Raw genomic sequence first — 17630 nt, forward strand, 5'->3', positions numbered from 1 at the left:
TTGCGCCCACGGATAGCTCATTTAGATCGGTACGGATGACTTCGTGACCGATCGAGAGGAAGTGAAAAGGTGCGGTGGAATTTCGGTTACGGGCTTCGGGCCATCCACCAGACGGTTGGTTTGGTTTTTCGTTAATCCGATCGCCCGTAGCTCGGTGCTGCGATTGCGCAGATTGCGCTTCCCCCGAAGAACTCTGTAGATTACCAATCGGGTAGACCAGCGATCGTGTTCGGCGTCCGGTCTGAAAATATCCTCGTTCCTTGCGAACGTCACGGTCGGTTTGAAGCATTGGGTTACTGTTTGTGTTTCATTTAAACTGAACGGCGACGACGATCCGATTGTTTCGGATTTATCAGAACGCGCAGCTTGTAGTGGCACTTAAGGGACCAATTTTATGCCTCTTCTTCGGTGTCCCACAGCCGCTGGTACGCAACGCTACGGTCGGTGAGGTGAACCGAGCCATTGGAATGCTTGGTGTTGTACACAGCTTTTTTGTGACATGGTTTTTGCAATTTTTTTAAACACGATTTTTTCCCAGGTTGCTTTACCAACATTGTATTGGCTTCTTAGAGAAAAGGGTTTCGAAAACTACTCTTGTATTGTTTGTTTTCGAATGGGCAATGACCCGCAATAAAGTGCGTCTTTATTAGCGGTCATTATACTTGTATTAATTACACTAAATAACAAATGATAAAGTTAACCTAATGGAGGTGCCTGGTTCCCTACACTAATCTACGGCGAGCGATGGAGGCGCATGGTTATCGTTGTATCGTTCGATTGGTTTAATGAAACAGCTATCGCAACAGAATATCAAATACCATGAAGCCCCAATCGTGGGCACCATTAAAATGATCAAGTGGATGATTTAGTCCGGTTGGGCAATAAATTGGGTAACACTTGAACCAATGGTTAGTTTAAAATGCGCATTACATTGGCGTCCGTTTACGACTGATACCGATCACGCTTTACGAGTTTCGGCCACCAAATACAAGCCCCAAGTACAATATGATTGGTTGTGGCGGCAAAATGTACGCTTCATCTATCCGTCTCGTTTGTTTGGACTTGAGCTGAACGAGGTTTATCGTGTTTCGGCGCGCACGCAACACGCCAAACGATGGGGAATTCCCGGTAACCAAGATGGTGTCGGGTTGAATACGAAATGGGGTTCTCGTTTTTCCCGATGCCACACACCGATGCCCGATGTTGTGTGTAAACAAACGCAACAATAACCCCACAAGAAGAACAACATCTTAAGCTTCGTTCGAAACTGTGACAATCGCATAATTTGGTGATTTTTTTGCTCCCTTCGTACGTGCCTCTCCGCGGGTTGGTGTGCGATCAAGTGTCTGATGTATTCCTGCAGTGTTGTGGTACTACGCACTGCTTGTTAGCTTATAATTTGGCGCTCAAAGTGTGGGTTAGCGACGTTGGCCTGGGTTTGAAACAGGCACTGTAGTGCACTTGAAGTTCAACGCACGGAACAAATGTCTTGGCGCGCGATGCCGTCGCGTCGGTTCACTGTACACGTTAGCCTTCGCCGGGATGGTATTTTCAAATTCTAGTGCGCCACATCCGAGAGGTATTGTTGGTGAACAAACGGACATTTTTCCTTCGAAAGGTACGTGTGTGTGGTCGGTTGTTCAGTAAGCTGGCAAGGAAATGTGTTCCTCTCGAAACGAGTACAGTGTGCGGCGCTCGTTGGCGTGACCTGGTACAATAATTTTAATAGAAAGATTAATGGAGCCTCGCGTTTAAAATTATCTGGCCCACGTTTGCCCTTGACCTTGAACCCGTTCTCATCGGGCGGGTGGTCTAGAAGTTTGGAACTCAGCCAACCGGCGGTCAGGCTTTCGTGCTCCGGCGCCTGAAACAATGTTGAACACCGCTGAATGGGCGCTTCGTTTTCGGCAGTCACCCCACCAGTGCGGCATTTCATTAACGTTTCTGTTGCTTCCGCAACAAGGCATACTCGGTTCGCGGTGCCAAAAGGAAAACAAGTCTGTCTGACTTCCTTTGCACAGCCATGTTTCCCACCGGAAGTGGCTTCAGCACTGGTGGGGAAGCAAATGGCGGTGGATACTTTGATGGGTTCTTTATTAACTTTAATAACGGTGAGGTGCTTAATAAAATCACTTTCATTACAGTTGCTTTTTCCATTCATTGGCACGTTAAGTCAATCTGTCGACACACTGAAATCCATTAATACGGTCATCAGCACTCCTGAGACGCTGATCTTGACGCTCGCGGGGCTACTGCTAAGTGCGATCGTTATATTTATGCGCCCGATGACGGCGAATGACGGCGTCCGCTTTCGGCCCTAGCACTAGATTATTAGCATAATTGCATCTGATTAGTCGCCGAAGCCGGTCGGCGTCGCGTCTCGCGATCGTTAGTACATTGTGCTCCGCGGAATAAGGCTTGGTTATTAGTTCGAAAAAAAAGCAACAATAATCCTAATGCAAAATGGTCGGTATGTCAGTAATCGCGGCTGCGTTCTGTTCCAGTTATCTGTGGTTTCCCTGGAATTCCCTTTAGAGCGAGCTTAAGTGTAAGAGTTTTTTCGTGACATGGAACGCATTTTTGTGTAATATCAACGAAATAAAGCGTAGAAATAACCGCGCAACAGTTGAATATGTTCGATTATGATTAAATGGTAAACAAACTTACAACTTGATCAGGGGTAAACACGCGATCGAGCCTGCGTGTTCGATTGCGACACATTTGCGGCAACACTATAAATAGCCGCACGGCATCTCGCTTGTGACATTGCGTGGCGGTTGCGATTCGGCTTATAAAATCCGTAAGCCTTACCTTCGGGCCCAGTTCCACCATCAATTGAGCGTGTTGGCTGCTGGCGGGCGGGAGTGGATCCTCATTAAATAAAACAGCATTACGCGACGAAACAAAACAGACTTTTCCGCCGAGAGGGCCCGGGTCGTAATGAAAATTAGTTCCGCTGAATGAGTTAATTCCGTGGCCGCTGTTTTTTTTCCTTTTTCATTTCGCTTGGTCCTAGGGCTAGGGAACGCTGTAGGACCGCCTACCGGTTGGCCTCTCCTACTGGTTATGGAGAATTTTTATTTCCCAATTCCGGTTTCGTGCCGATACAGGCCGCAGCGCGGCCGCAGCAGGAGTGCTTGGCATGGCACGGGTGGGGAACGGCGGGCGGGCGGGGGCTTGGGCCTGCTCATGGTCAGTTTAAATTACAGGAATGCTCGTTTGAAATGTACCACGGAGGCCCACGGAGAGCCGGTCCCGGATGCTGCTAATCCTGGTTTTCTACACTCTCCGTCCCGGTGTGTGGCCTACGTACGCGGCCGTCAATTTATCAATGAGTGGCCTGTCAGCATGTTGCCAATAAGTGATCCGGCCACCGGTCGGCAGTCGGCCACGTCCGAAACTTTACCAAACCCTAATGGGGCCTCCATTTTGCCCATGACCGGCGTGGTCGGCGGTACAAATCGGTCCTAATTGTGCGACATTGACATCGGGCGTTGGCGTGTTCGGCTTACGGTGGCCGGCCTGACGGCGACGGCGATGGAAAGACGGAAACATTAAACGTGCATCGCTACGATGCTCACACGATGCGCTGCGCGCGTAGCAAGGTCAAGAATACTGAGTCAAGTCTTTCATAAGCGGGACAGTAAAGCGAAGGATACGATCTACATATCTGACGCAGTGCATGATGATTTGCCTAATCACTGGTGTGACGTTTGGGACCGCGACGTCAACCCGTGACCAGCGCTAACCGCGGCTGACTCCGAAATGTTTGCATTTCTTTATCAGCAGACCATTTGTTCGTGGACCATGATTATGAATTCGGCCCATTAATTAAATTCGAATCACATCTTTACGACTTCTTGGCGGTTGACCAATTTATTTGCCGAATCATGTGATCGCCATGAGTCATTGGGATTCGGACACACACATAGCCTTACGTAGTCGGTCTATGAGGCCTACATGATTGAGAAAATTAAAACCAAAAATCCGGTGACGCTTTCGTTGTCCATTGTATTTACAAACAGAAACAGTTATAAATAAGAGTTTGAGGCTCTGGATTAGCTGCTTTTAGCGGGGTTCGTTTCCACGTGGTCTAGTTGATTCACTTATTGTCTACAAGATCTCGCGTCTCGCGCGTAAATACATATATGTATATATCTATATATACTACAGTAGGGTTTCGACGTAGAGGGTATGCTTCTTAAAACGCTACGAAATTACACCGATAATTAATACACCTAACGGTCAGTTGGCACGACTACGCTCTAGCTTCATGCTGGTATACTGATGGGTTTCGCAGCGGGTTGACTTCTTATTCGCCTGCCTCGAGGGCTTCGAAGAGGGCCGCGTTGGTGGGGCGCTTCCGTGGTCCCGGCTCGCTTCTTTAAGAACAAAACTACGCTACTGGGAATGTCGTGCGTTCTGCGGCAATAGGCCAGCTATTGGTCTCAGTGCATTCAGGGCAGCCAGGCCAGGGTGGCTATTTGCTCGGCGGGTGACTGCTGTGATCGCTGCCGTTGCTCTTCGGATCGTCGATGATCGTTAGCGGCACGGTTTCCAGGTTGCGGATCACCTGATGGTTCTGATCGGCCGCATGGTGCGGGTGATGGTGATGGGGATTCGGTTGCTGCTGATGCTGGCCAACCGGCGGCGGCGGTGGCGATGGTTGGTGCGGTTTCTTTTCCTGCAACACTCCGCCGGTGCTGTTGAGGTCGGCCCGTTCGAGCGTATCGAGCAGACGGCGCTGCTTCTTGTTGCGCTCCTTTTGAAAGAACAACCGAATGTAGTAGACCGGAAACACGACGCACTGGCCGGCGGGTTCCTCGGCGTCGATGTAAACACCCCGCACCAGCACCGAGTTGGAGCAGTTCAGCAGAATCAGCAGAACCAGCGAGACGGCGTGCGTGATCCAGTTGCTCAATAACCGTTGATCTGTGAAGCGATCGAGAGATCGAGCGTGACGGAAGAGAAAAGACGGAACAGACTCAAGTTAGTTCATAGAGCCATCCTGGGAGGCTGGGAGGCTGGGCTACCTACCAGGCAGGAAGTAGGTGTCGAGGGCTTGCCAAACACCCCGCCACACGTTGATCGTGCCGATAAAGCTGAAGAACAGGAACAGATCCGCGACCACGACGCGCCAGAAGCCGGTCAGCCGATCGCAGGTCCACCGCATCAGCGGTTGCAGCGAGAAGGTCACCCCGGTCACACCGTATCCGATGATCTGCAAAACGGAGGCATCGGGTTATACGCGTTCTCTCTCGGCAGAGATCTTTGGCCCCGCGCGAAAGGTGCCTGATTGAATTATAGCGCCCGCGCCTAGCTTTTATTGGCTTCCCTTTTGTCACTTCATTAGCGAGCTGCGCACTTTTTTCTGGGATATTCGGATGGAAACCTTTCGGTAGTGCGACCCTCAACTCACATTACGGGCTATCGCGCGGTGACCCGGGGCTGTTGTTCGTGATTGTGCTAACTAAATCAAGGAATTGGCCATTGTTGGCCAGCCTAACTTACCACCGATGCCCACGCCGATGCGCCGTGATCCTCCGGGAATAGTTTCAGGTCCAGCAGGACCCAGAGACCGCGCCAGACGAACACCACCAGGGATCCGATTACCAGCACGGAGAACATGCAGTCGAGCACGTACAGGCCGGGATCCTTGGAGCCCTACCGAGAAAGGGAACACATGAAGGGCAATGAAAGCGTTACCGCTACGAAAACAACTCGCTAGTCTGTTTAATATGTTTTAATAGCTCCAGTGAAGCAGTTCAAATTGTTAATGGTTAGATTAAATCCTTTTTTCTATTTTGTTTCAGCTTCCTCAAACAATTCGCTTCGTTTTGGTAAGTCTTTGTTAATAAGATCATGCCACTCATGCAATGTGTGCCACCCGGTGGAGCTTGATACTCCAATGTTGGTTCATGAAGGGGCCAGCTGCCTAACGTCGCGGTGGCCGATTCTCCCAATTCCGCCACGGCCTGTTATCATACCGGTAGAGTCTGGACTGGAGCGTGGCAAGCTTAAAAGCAAACGTGTTTGATAAGCTCCCGGTTTGTTTTTGTGGACACACCCTGTGTGTGTGGTTGGGATTGTCGGGGATTTCGATGCGAGTAAGTGGCGCCATTTGACAGAGACAAGTAAGAGAACAATACGAGTACGACTTACTAATATCCGTTGACATGCCTCGGTATGTCACAAAGTACAGTTCTATTTATAGCCCGCCGGTGAAAGGCACGTGTCTGTCGGTGACGGAAGATTAGCAGTGTGCCCTCCGATCTTCTAGACGGCAATTAGAGAAACTTCCTCGTTTGCGGAAACCGACACGAAGCACATGCGCGCGCGGCTTACAAGCTTAACGAGCTGTAATGTTCAGAGACACTACTAGCAGGTGATGGAATTACCCGTACCAGGAAGCTCGCCGGCTGCCGTCATATGACCGCGGGAGTGAGCGGCTGGGCTACTTTGTTGACACTTCCTAGTTTGCAACACCTCCGAGTACTCGTCAGTACTTTCGTTCCGTGCCGTGCGTGCTATGTTGGCGGCGTGCAATGAAGGGTTCTATGAGAAGGGTCGATCTTAGTAGGCAGTGGAAGATGTTATGCATATGAATCACATCCGTCTGTGAGTCGTCGTGCCGATGAGAAGATGAGAAGATTGCGAAGACGCAGTGCAGATAGAGAAACGGTGCGGTCATGCGAAGAAGTAGGGTCCATCGGGGATGCGGTTCCGGGCTATCGGGACCATGTCAGCTCAGTGCGCAGTCTCACCGTTAGCTTGAAGTAGGTCGGCACATCAAAGTACTCCTGTTGCGCGTCGTTCACGATCACGAACGGTGGGCCCATGACGTTGCGCGATCCTTTCAGGCACGCCAACAGAAACAGACACCCAAGCGTGATCAGCGCCACATACAGGACGTTGTGCGTGGTGTACAGGTCGATCAGCTGCCAGCCTCCACGCCACGCATTCACACACACCAACCCGTAGACGGCGGTGTAGAGCCGCGACCCGACGTAGAACGCTATTCGGTGCTTGTCGGCGTTCAGGTGCTGTCGGAGCGTGGCCTGGCAGAGGTTAAACAGGATGTGCCCCGCGACACCGATGGCGAGCGACACGATCAGGCTCGTGGTCAGGTCCGAGGGGTAGATGTAGTCGCCCATCAGGTTCCACGTACCGCGCCAGTAGCCTACCACGAGCGGGGCCACAATCAGCGAAGCGTACAGGTAGTCGATCAGTTGCAGGAGATGCTCGTGGTAGCTAGCCGTGCCCCCGCCGGGAGCACTCTCGGCCGGACTGGCTGCCGCACCACCGGCCAGCTTTCGGCCGACGAAACCATCCTCGATCCCGGCGATACTGCCTCGCATGATGTTGCTGTCGCCGCCGCCGCCGGGTGCTGGACTTTCTCAATTCACACGCACACGCACTGGGCTTGAGCTTTTCTCTAGGGTGGGCCAGTCCACACACGGCCACGCATGCGCACGCGGTCTCACGGGGCTCGTGTCGCCTCTGTCCCGACGCACCACCATTCACTTTTGCGAAGCCACGCGTCACGAACCTGTCTCTTCCGCATGTGAGCGATCCGGGCTCCGTGGACCACCGCGAGCAATGCCGAGAGTTCGTCTTTTAATGGGCGGATTGGCGCGCGGCGATCGTCAACTCATATCGCCGCGCCGCGTTACGATGGTGTTCTGGAGGAGCGACAAGTGTGTGGGAAATGTGTAATTATTTCCGTCTGAGCCCTCCGGCACACTGGGGACAAGTTTTTCGCAAACCAGTAGACGTCGGAGCGGTAGATTGTATGCACCGATTGTGTTTCGCTGACGGCGTCGCTGGCTCACTGTAATAAGAAGCGCCCCCCCCTGTTTGATGAACGATTTCTACTTGTTTGCTTCTGATGGCGCCGCGTGAGGCGAAAACATGGCGTCAAGGTATGTTCCGGAACCGATCGGTACCAGCTGTTGGTCCGGACCGGCCATTACCGCCGCTCCTGTTATAAATCATCAGCCAGTTGGTGGGTGATGCGTGACGTAGTGTGCTACTTCCCCAAAAATAGCAGTAAAACAAAGCAAAATGAGCGGACCAGAATGTCACTGATAAGGAGCCGTGGCCGGTGCCGTGACAGGTACGGAACGACCGGACTCCGGTCACAAGTGTTTACTTGACGCGGCGCTGGCGCTAAGCAACTGGTAAACAATGGTGCTTCGCTGTGAGCGAGATATCGTTGCTCAACGGGTCGGCTAATTGGCCCTACATCTCCGGAATGACCGGTTCGCGGCGAGGAACGGGCTCCTGGCCAGCTCGCACACACACGAGATCGAGATCCTGCTTGTGGTCTCCGAGCGGGCGGCATTTTAAGTAGGCTCTGAGCAGCCCTTTGTTTGACAACTCTTTTGGCTGCTCAGTAGCCGGTGGTTGGACCTTAGTGGCTGTTTCTGGTTCCGAAGAGATAGTACGAACGTAATATACGATCGCCAAGGTGGTAAAAATATCAAGAATCTGCACGACACACACCGCTTGCCTACCGTTGTGTCGTCTTAGGTCCACTATCTGACCGACATCTGGGCTCGGTTCTTGGTGACAACACACACTGTTGCCAATCAGAAAGCTGTGGCCTACTGTGCGGTGTGCGGCTCAGATAAGCAGCACACCACCCGGTAGCTCGATATTACGAGAAGAAAGGAACGCCGCCGTACGGTGCGCAATCGGGACAGCAGGGGCGGTTCACAACACTTTCAAGTAGCGCCCGACCGTATGGCCGCCTCTGTTACCCTGTGTGTCGATAGTGACGTCGATAGTCGAGCTTTATGACACAACCCCTGTGACCAGACATAAACTACCGTTCCTACGAGAGGCGCGTTGTTGTGAGTGGTGACATTAGCGGTGCAATGGAATCTCTGGCCCTCTTCGCTCGGAACACACACACCACACACACTGCACCGCCGCTGCAGTTCGGCTACACACGACGGTATCGAGTATCTGGTCACTTTGGCGTTCCGCGTCGGTGCGCGAACCCTTCCTGTGCGCGATAAACCTTTCTTCTCTCAGCTGGCTGCGCGCCCTACGACACACTGGATGGTTGGCTGGATTACGGCACACTTTTGCTCTCCTTACCGTGCGTAAAGTGCGACGAAAACGGATGACTCCAGCGCGACACGCCGCCACGTACCGGAACCGCACGCCTAGTTTTCGCAGCACCACACGCACCAACCACAACATCGGAATAAATCACTCGCAATGGACTCTCGGGCGGCGTGCGAGATCTAATGCGCCGGCAGTTTTAATATGATGGATAATCCAATTGAGACACGGGCGGCCACTTTTGGCCGCCAAACTTTGGCACCGGCACCTGCGTCCACATTAACTGGTTTCGGCGGAGGGTGTCACCGCGGTTCGGCCCGCCGTCCCGGCCTTTTCTTTCGTTTTAGCAACACCGATGCCGGAGAAACTTTGGTACTTTGAGAATCCTTCCGAATGGCAATCCTTCCGCAGTGCTTCCTGCAGCGGAACGGTACAGAGTCAGAGCACTAGCACCAGGAACAGCACCGCCAGCGACGGGACCACGACGACGGGTGTACGGGTAATCAGATTAGTCCGAATCACCCGAATCAGCCGCCAGATCGAGAATGAACTGTTATCATCCAAATTGTTCTAATCAGCGAATGGTCCCCGCCGCGTCCATTGCGGCTGCTCGAGGTTGACTGTCCGGCCGTGCGCGAACGAGTTCGGTACCAGGGGCCTCCTGCTGCTGTGGGCCACGGACGCGCGCCACCGAACGTCAGCGGCCGTTATGCGGTTATGCGGACGATCAGTCGGACCGGACCGGACCGGAGTAGCAGCATTACTCGGAGCGATCGTCCGCTCACAGGGCGTAGCTCGCTGAATCCCCCCGCTTGGCGCACATTAGCCCCGAGACAGCCCCGAGAGAGAGCCGTACGCGTAATCAGTGCGTGAGTGGAAGGGCGATCACCGATCGGATACTGCGACACCGGAGCGCACACCGTCACACATACCCACAGAGACACTAGATACAACTGCCAACTGTAGTCCAGCGAGGGTCCAGGTTACTCAGTGACGTGCCGCCACCCCGACTCGGTAGCTCTCGGTAGCTCTCGGTAGCGGTAAAGGTTGCGACGGATTTGCGTCCACGCAAAATAGTGGTGGTTTTTGCACTCCATCATCTCGTCCTCGGGGTCTTCCCGATCGGTGCACCTCCGGCTGATGGTGGTCGTGAATTGGGCCGATATAACCCCACGGATACATCGCACCGCGGAATGCTGAGTGACTCGACTTTGCACACCGTCACACAACAAAATGTCCAGTTTGTTGTTGCCCTTGCGCAACCGTAAGGTACTCCGTTTGCAAACGGCCGGCGGCCCCAACCGTTCTACCTAGCGCGTGCCGCTAACAGGACTTTAGTCACTTCCCAACAATGGATATGATAGAAGGATTCGAGTATTTGTCGAGTGTCACTTGCGACCGTGGACTGGATTGATTGTCAAACGGGGATATTGGAACGGTCACAACAGCTAGCAGCTAACGTATGCAGAGCTCTCACTGAAGGGGTTGATAAGCCCAGCGCCCTTTCCTGACCAGCAAGTGAAGGAATGGACGGGAGGTTTCTAGAACCGGAGAAGGATTGCATGGGCGCTTTCGGAGAACGCGCGACAAGAACGGTACCCGGGAGTCGGAACGGATGCTTTGATTTGCTTGACCGTGGCGCGCGGTCGATGCGACACTGGAAGTTGGTGACGGTGACGCTTTCCAGGCGCTTCTAACGATCACGATCGCTCGGATTACGACCACTGCTCTAGGCCGAGACCGAGCAGATTATGAACAGATGCGCCGTTGGGCACGTTATCAGAGACAGCACGGGGGAAAAAGAGTGTACATCGGAGTTGCGTGCGTACTGTGCTCCGGGACCGTGTTGTCGCACGCACCGTGACCGTTGTGGCGTAGGTCGGTTCAACGTCTTGCTTCTAGACGGGAACACGATGATCCGTCCGTCGATAACGACGTGCGTGAGTCAATCGCGCGGATGAGGTCAATCGTCGGTAGGAATTTTCCATTTCTTCCGGGAGACCGTCAACGGAAACGACCAACGAAGCGGAATGCTACCGTAAACATAGTGGACAACTCGCTTTGGAGAGATTGAAAGTGACTGAGATGGATGATGGAATCGATTTTTCAGGTCACCATGCAACGGGCCACATACAATAGACAGAACGCATGCATGTCCCACAAGTGCGGCTCTCGATGCGACCATGATCTCCGTCCGTGGAGTGGAGATCGCGCAAAGCTGATAAGTATGTCATGCGGTCGGTCTGTCTATCCAACCGAGGAGCCGATCGATTCCCTGGCAATCGTTCTCGTGTTCGAAAAGTGGAGGACAGCGTGCAGTTGATAAGCGAAAATTCCCCTGGCACTCGGTCGGCCGGGCTGGGTCCCATTCCCCGGTGGCGCTTACCTTCGTTTTAAAGTACGTCGGAATGGTAAAGTAATCTCGCGGCGAGTCATTCACGAACGGTGCCCCGGTAATGTTGCAGAAACTGTGCACCGAGGTCAGGATCAGGATCACCAGAACCGAGGCGCTTCCGAAGAACATCAGCGTCGGTGGTGCGTAGTGATCGATCACAATCCAACTGCCGCGCCAGGTGGCAACACTCATCGCCCCGAACAGGCAGGTGTACAGCCGAGACCAGCAGTAGAACGCAACCGGGCGCTCGTCGATGTCCATCGAGCGGGACAGCCGGTCCTGTAGCAGCAGGAACAGCACGTTGCCTCCGAGCCCGAACGTCAGCAGGGCGGCCATGCGCCACAGCTCATCGTCCGGAAAGAGGAGCGTATCGTAGAGGTTCCAGGTTCCGCGCCAGTATCCGATCACCAGCGGGCTGATCACGAGCGCCGCATACAGGTTGTTGAGCAGCTCCGGCACGTTGCTCGGCTGGGTGTGGTCGAAACCTGTTCTGGTTCCTTTGCCAGCTATCTGGTCAAGCCGCAGGAAGCTTCCGCGCATAATGCAGTCCACGGCAGAGTCACGTAGATCCCCGGTTGATCCTTTAGGCGAACGGTTGAATGGGGCACGGATCTCGGGGTTGCGTCGTTTCTGGGGGTCTGCAGTCGGTACCGTTCCGTCGGATCACCAGCACACCACCGTTCCTAACCGCAGCTTCTAACCGTTCTCGAACTCTGGCACTGGTTGGGCGTATCCTGGGTCGCTTCGTGTCGCTGCGGCACATTCGTTTGCTTCGCCGGAAACACTTCGTCAGACGGACTCCTAGCGGTCCGACCGGATGATCACATCCGTTCACACTCGGAAACTGGGTGGCCTACGTTTTCTCGTACCGCGCGGTGTCTTCGTACTCGGCGTGCCACTCGGCCACTGTAAGCCACTTGCTCGCTTGCTCCGTTCGAAACAGACTACTCGAAACCGTGCGCGCTGCTCTCCGGTCCGGTCGACACCGATTGGAGGACTGACGGTCGAAAGTGTGTCAAATGGTTTTATAGTTTCATCGCCCGTCTTTGTGTACCGTGTGTACCTTAGTACCCGTGCCGCCGCCGATGGGTCGCCGCCAAGAAGCTGTCTGTCATTATGGTGGACTCTGTTGACAGGTCCAGGTAGGCCGCAAGATGCATCTCCACACACAGAGATCCTCCCGCACGCGCGCTGGGCGCTCCGGTCCGGTATCGATAAGATTGTTAAGAAGGGCTTATCAACGTGGCGTCTTCGCTATCGTCGGTGGGTGCACCAGAAGATGCCAATGGCATGCCATGACATGGTCACCTCACGCTGGGCACCGGAGTACGTCATCACGACGCATTATTCACAGGATAGCGTGTCGAACTATTCGTCGTCGGCCGGCTTTTGGGAACCGTTCCCCGAGACCCCGAAGGCAGACATACCGGCGGCGGTTGTTCCGGAGAAAAGCAGACTTTCTTGTCCGCCTTCCCCTCGGGGGCGGCACTTTGTTCCGTGCTTGGAGGACCAAAAACAAAACACTCGATCCGCGCGATAAGCGGCAGCGTCTCGTGTTGGTTGTTGCCGGGCTGCGGGGGCTAAAGGAGCGCTGTGGACGTACAGCAGGAGCAACACAGGCAGCTGCTCTATTGTTTCCCGCTCGGTTATCTTGTACGATTCGCGTTTACCAGCACCATTTCCATAGCGGGCGAAGCTCTCGAATCGATGCCAGTTGGCGGAACGTCAACATATTACGAGGCCAAGCTTTGAATTAAAGCGACCAAAAATAAGAAAACGAAAAAAGGGTAACATCAAAACGCAGCCACCGACCTGCTATCGTCCCAATCGGGTTCTCGTTTGTTCGCCGGTGTCGGGGGGAGTTTCCATTAGGTTGCGGCTGCCTGCATTTGCGATAAGCAAAATAGATGATGGGACTCTCGCTGGCCGTGGATGACGAAAGATTAGACCCGCTTTCTCCAGAGTGCCAGTGGCCAAAATAAAGCCCTGAAAGGGGATCGTTTTACGCCGGGTGTCGGGATGCGATCGACCGTGACCGATCTACTATCGCGAACATCGCGAGCATGCTTCCTCCCCTGTAGTACCTTGAGTATAAGTAGAACATCCGATAAGGGCCGGGTCGTCCGGCCACAGTCAAGGCTGAACGCGGTGGGTTCTCCTTGGCCCTCCGGGGTACGTCATTGCGCATTTCGAGTTACGGACGATAAATTATAAACTTCAATTAACCGTTCAACGCGGGGAAGTTATGGCACATCCGCGCCACAGTAGGGCGTAGGGCTCCATAAACCGGGCCGTTGAAAAGTTTATATTTATCTGTTGCTGGTGCTGCATTACATTTTGTCCTTTTTGGAGCCGTGAGTGACACTCTCTGGAGCGCCTAACTACAGGCTTCCGGGCGAATGATTGATGTCTGCGTACTGGCCGCCTGGCACATTAGACAGGCATTCCGACAGGCATCTCGGAGCGGGTTTAAAACTGCACCCCATTACGACGATGTTTACGATCGAGCGTAGTAATTATCGAAGGGTCGCGCGCGTTTTACGACAGCCTTTTGGTGCCTTTTTTCATTGTGCAAACGAAACGCCTAGCGATTGGTTCAAAAATTCGCGATTTGCGATGGTCCCGTCCCGATCGTTGGCCGAATGGTTGGGCGTGTTTATTAAAAATCGAAATGTTGGTGGATACAGTGCCGCCAATGGTATTTAGAAATCGTTTCGCCAGGCCACTTTGGGAACACTTTATGCTCCGGGAGTCAATATTTGGGCAGAATCGGAGCACAGGAGAACGTGCTCCATAAAGGATGCCGTTGCCGTGTCGTCTCCCCCAAAGACGCTGCCGGTGCTTGGAGGAGGTCAAACATTTCGGATGGCCATTTTGGGCAGGTCACAGACATCCAGACTCCGTGGCCCCGCTACCACGCTACCACCGGCTACTAGGAAGGACCGACAACGGCCAAGTATTTTACCGCGGGGCGCGCTCTGCCCGTTAATCGATTTAATGAGCTGCAAATATTTACCTTCATCCTGAAGCGCGTCGGAAAGCTAAACATGGCCTCCTTGCGGTCGGTGAGAATGATGAATGGTGGCGCTAGCAGATTGCGGACCGATTTCATCGCGACCAGGCCCACGAGACAGATGGCGGACACGGTCAGGGCCGGCCACAGCCGGGTAGCTGAAAGCAACGGGAAAACTTGATTAAGAACCTGAATTCACAGACCTGAAGCGCCGTTATTGCCGGACGAAGAAGTCGAAAAAGGGTGAATGGATAGCAGGCGCGAAAGAATGCTAGACACATTTCATCTCATGATTTAATTGGACCGGTAATGATCGATCGATGCGCACACGTCATCGCTATGGCGGGGCAGGACGGGGTACGTACAGGTACACGTTCACCGCCATTGAGCCTGTTTTACGCTACTAGGTGTGTGCGTTGAGAAGTGAAATTTTAGAATGATGGCTGTACCTGCCGATTGGGACTTCCCAGTTTTGCGGTTCATTCATCATTACCTCATTTTGACATCAGGTAAATCAGTCCAGGTCGCAAAAAAAATTAATCAGTTATCAAACGACCGTTGAAAGGGTTAGACCATGCCAACTTTTGTGCCTGAAAATGACATTTCGCGGACATTATAATTTTTCTGCTCCTCTTGAAGAAAACTGCTTCGGAATCGCACCAAATGCTTGTCGGGACTTGGTTTTGGAAGATCGCTGTGCTTTGAGTGGTTTAAAAAATTTCAAAATGGCGATTTTGACTTAACAAAAAAAAGCGTCTAAGGACTCCAAAAAACGGACTTTCTGATGGGACAGAAAGGTGTGGTGTTTCACAAGCTCCTAAAACCTGATGGAAACGTTAATTCCGATCGCTACTGACAACAAATGATCAATTTGAACCATGCATTGATCGAAAAACGACCAAAATGCAATTCTTGTGGGTCTCAATGGGGGCGCCTGGTGGCCCGTGGAATCAAGCACCAGGCGCTCCAAAAAACAAAACTGTTTCAGGATACTATCAAATCACTTGGATGGGAGCTGCTATCCCTCCCCGCGGTATTCACCAGACTTGGTTCTTTCCGAATATCATTCATTGTCATCGATGTGACACGTATTGGCTGAGCAGCCCTTCGTTTTTCTACGAGGAAGTCGAAATTGGATGACTAATTAGTTTACTTAAAAAGTCGAAGCATTCTTTCGTCTGGGAATCCATGATTAAGCAGAGAGATAGGAGAAATGTATAGCTAACGATGGCACATACTTTGAATAAAATAGAAATTTGCATAAAAATTTTAGAAACATTTTTGGTGTGCTAAAATATTTCACTTCTCAACGCACACCCCTAGTAATACTTGCTAATGGTTGCAATTTAGAGCCCGCCATCGGATGCCGGGCCGGCGGTGGGCGGTTGTTGTTGTTGTTGCGGGACGGGCTAATTGCTGGGGGGTGCACTGGTCAGTATCGAGAGTGTCACAGGGTGGTTTTCGCTTCGCGATCTGTGGTGGTGAGAGTAAATAAGGTGCGAACAAAAAAAGACCGCTAGACGGGCACTACACTGCTATGTGGGTCATTTGCATAGGGAGGCGCAAACCGGTCACGCAAATTGGTTGCTAATAACCGTTAAAAACATTGCCATTGCGGGGCTCCACATTATGTGATAAGAATAAAAGTCCCGTTCTAAGTGGCTTCAGGCTGGGGATCTATAAATATGCAAATTAATTTTTGTTAATTTCGTTTTGCAATAATTACAAATTGTGATCTATGTTTTTTCCCTGATCGATGATTGTCTCTGTTTTCGAAGCAATCTTCAAGTTCTTTAGCTACGTTCAGCGGATAAGCATTGTATTGTAAGGAATAAGTATTTGCTTTGTGTTAATAACTATTTCCCAAGAGATCACCATTCGTTCCGAGAGTTCTCGAGGCCCGAGCCTTGTTTGCTTGCCAGCAGATCTGTTTTGCCAGTGGGCTGAAAGGTCTACGTGTACTTTAGCTGTTAGCTGCGCCCACATCCCTGATGTCCGATGCTTGATTGTAGCACAATGTCTATCGCCGCGCACGTAACTCACCGAAGTACGAGCCCATCACTTCCCAGCCACCGCGCCAGTGCATTACGCAGCTCATGCTGAAGACGTACGTGTAGACGCGCTCCACCAGCCACCGCCGGACGGTTCGCGTTCGGCTTTTCGGGGCATTCCGGGCGAGGGCCAGCCCGGCGAGTAGTGGTTCGCGAAGTAGCGCGAACATGGTGTGCAGCGTGGCCCCGAGCAGGAAGCACAGCCAGCCCGGGAAGTGGCGCTCGTGCAGGTCCATGTAGCCCCAGGTACCGCGCCAGTGGGCCACCACCAGCGGGCTGATGACGCACAGCGACATGAGCGTGTCCCCGAGGTGGAGCACCCGCTTCCAGCAGCGACCATGCTGCCGGCGCTCCACCACCGTCGGGGGCACCACGAACGGGTTGTCCTGCTCGTCGAACGCGTCACCCATCACCGCTTCCACTTCGCTGGACAGCGTACGATCGCCACCGGTCACTTGCCCGAAACTTTCAACCGCCCAGGACATTCGCTCGTTCTGCCGTCCGAGGTCCGAGGCTCACGGTGCACTGTGGATCGCTAGGCCGTGCCGATCAACCGACCGACATGGCGGCCCCATTTAGTGCCATCGTCGGGTCGAGTGTACCTTCGTTTAAATCACCAAACAGTTTGCCCCCCGAACACTGTCACTCTTTAGTCAGACGAAAATGAGTTTGGTCAATCCACGGCGCTGCGGTTGTCAGCGAAGCTCATTAACACCACCACCACCACCTTCAATGTCAGCACCACGTCTCACGGCTGCCACGGCGCGTCATCTGATCCGAGTCGGAGCGAGTGGGCCTCCGGACCGAGTGCCCGGACTTTGTCACCCGTCCGATGATAAACCACTGAAATATGAGCCACCATTAATCCATATCTTGCGCGCACGCCGTGTTTGTCTCCGCCGTGTCTCGGAGTCGGGTGGGCTCGCGGGATCTCGCGGGATCAGATCGCACCCGGATGATCCGGACCTGTTGCTTGCCCGCGGTACACTGTGGCGTTCGCGTGTCGCGTTCCTTGCGGGAACGCGGCCACATCCGCGCGTCAATCTGTTTGCGTGTGTGTTTGCGTGCCTGGTACGCTGCTGGTGAATAGTTTTGGCTT

The 17630-nt window shown here is 53.1% G+C and overlaps 1 protein-coding gene across 2 annotated transcripts; it reads right to left on the minus strand.

Moving 5' to 3' along the window:
- Window positions 1-3997: 3997 nt before the first annotated feature.
- LOC128271487 (uncharacterized) lies at window positions 3998-12421 on the minus strand. Of its 2 annotated transcripts, XM_053009044.1 has the most exons (5): window positions 9106-9197; window positions 6765-7682; window positions 5512-5664; window positions 5038-5221; window positions 3998-4932 (listed from the first exon to the last, which is right to left on the minus strand). In XM_053009044.1, the coding sequence occupies exons 2-5, from the start codon at window positions 7356-7358 to the stop codon at window positions 4481-4483; spliced, it is 1383 nt and encodes a 460-aa protein (XP_052865004.1). In that variant the 5' UTR covers window positions 7359-7682; window positions 9106-9197; the 3' UTR covers window positions 3998-4480. The 2 variants fall into 2 exon arrangements, with proteins under 2 accessions (XP_052865004.1, XP_052865006.1); XM_053009046.1 differs by lacking the exons at window positions 6765-7682; window positions 9106-9197 and adding an exon at window positions 11459-12421.
- Window positions 12422-17630: the final 5209 nt, after the last annotated feature.

The sequence above is a fragment of the Anopheles cruzii genome, chromosome 3 (assembly GCF_943734635.1).
Source record: "Anopheles cruzii chromosome 3, idAnoCruzAS_RS32_06, whole genome shotgun sequence".
Classification (NCBI taxonomy): Eukaryota; Metazoa; Arthropoda; class Insecta; order Diptera; family Culicidae; genus Anopheles; species Anopheles cruzii.

Coding starts and splice junctions, on each gene's coding strand:
- LOC128271487 (XM_053009044.1), bottom strand. CDS start 7,358: ATGCGAGGCAGTATCGCCGGGATCGAGGATGGTTTCGTCGGCCGAAAG. Junction 5,665..6,764: donor CGACCTACTTCAAGCTAACG/GTGAGACTGCGC, acceptor CTTTCTCGGTAG/GGCTCCAAGGATCCCGGCCT. Junction 5,222..5,511: donor CATCGGCGTGGGCATCGGTG/GTAAGTTAGGCT, acceptor TCCGTTTTGCAG/ATCATCGGATACGGTGTGAC.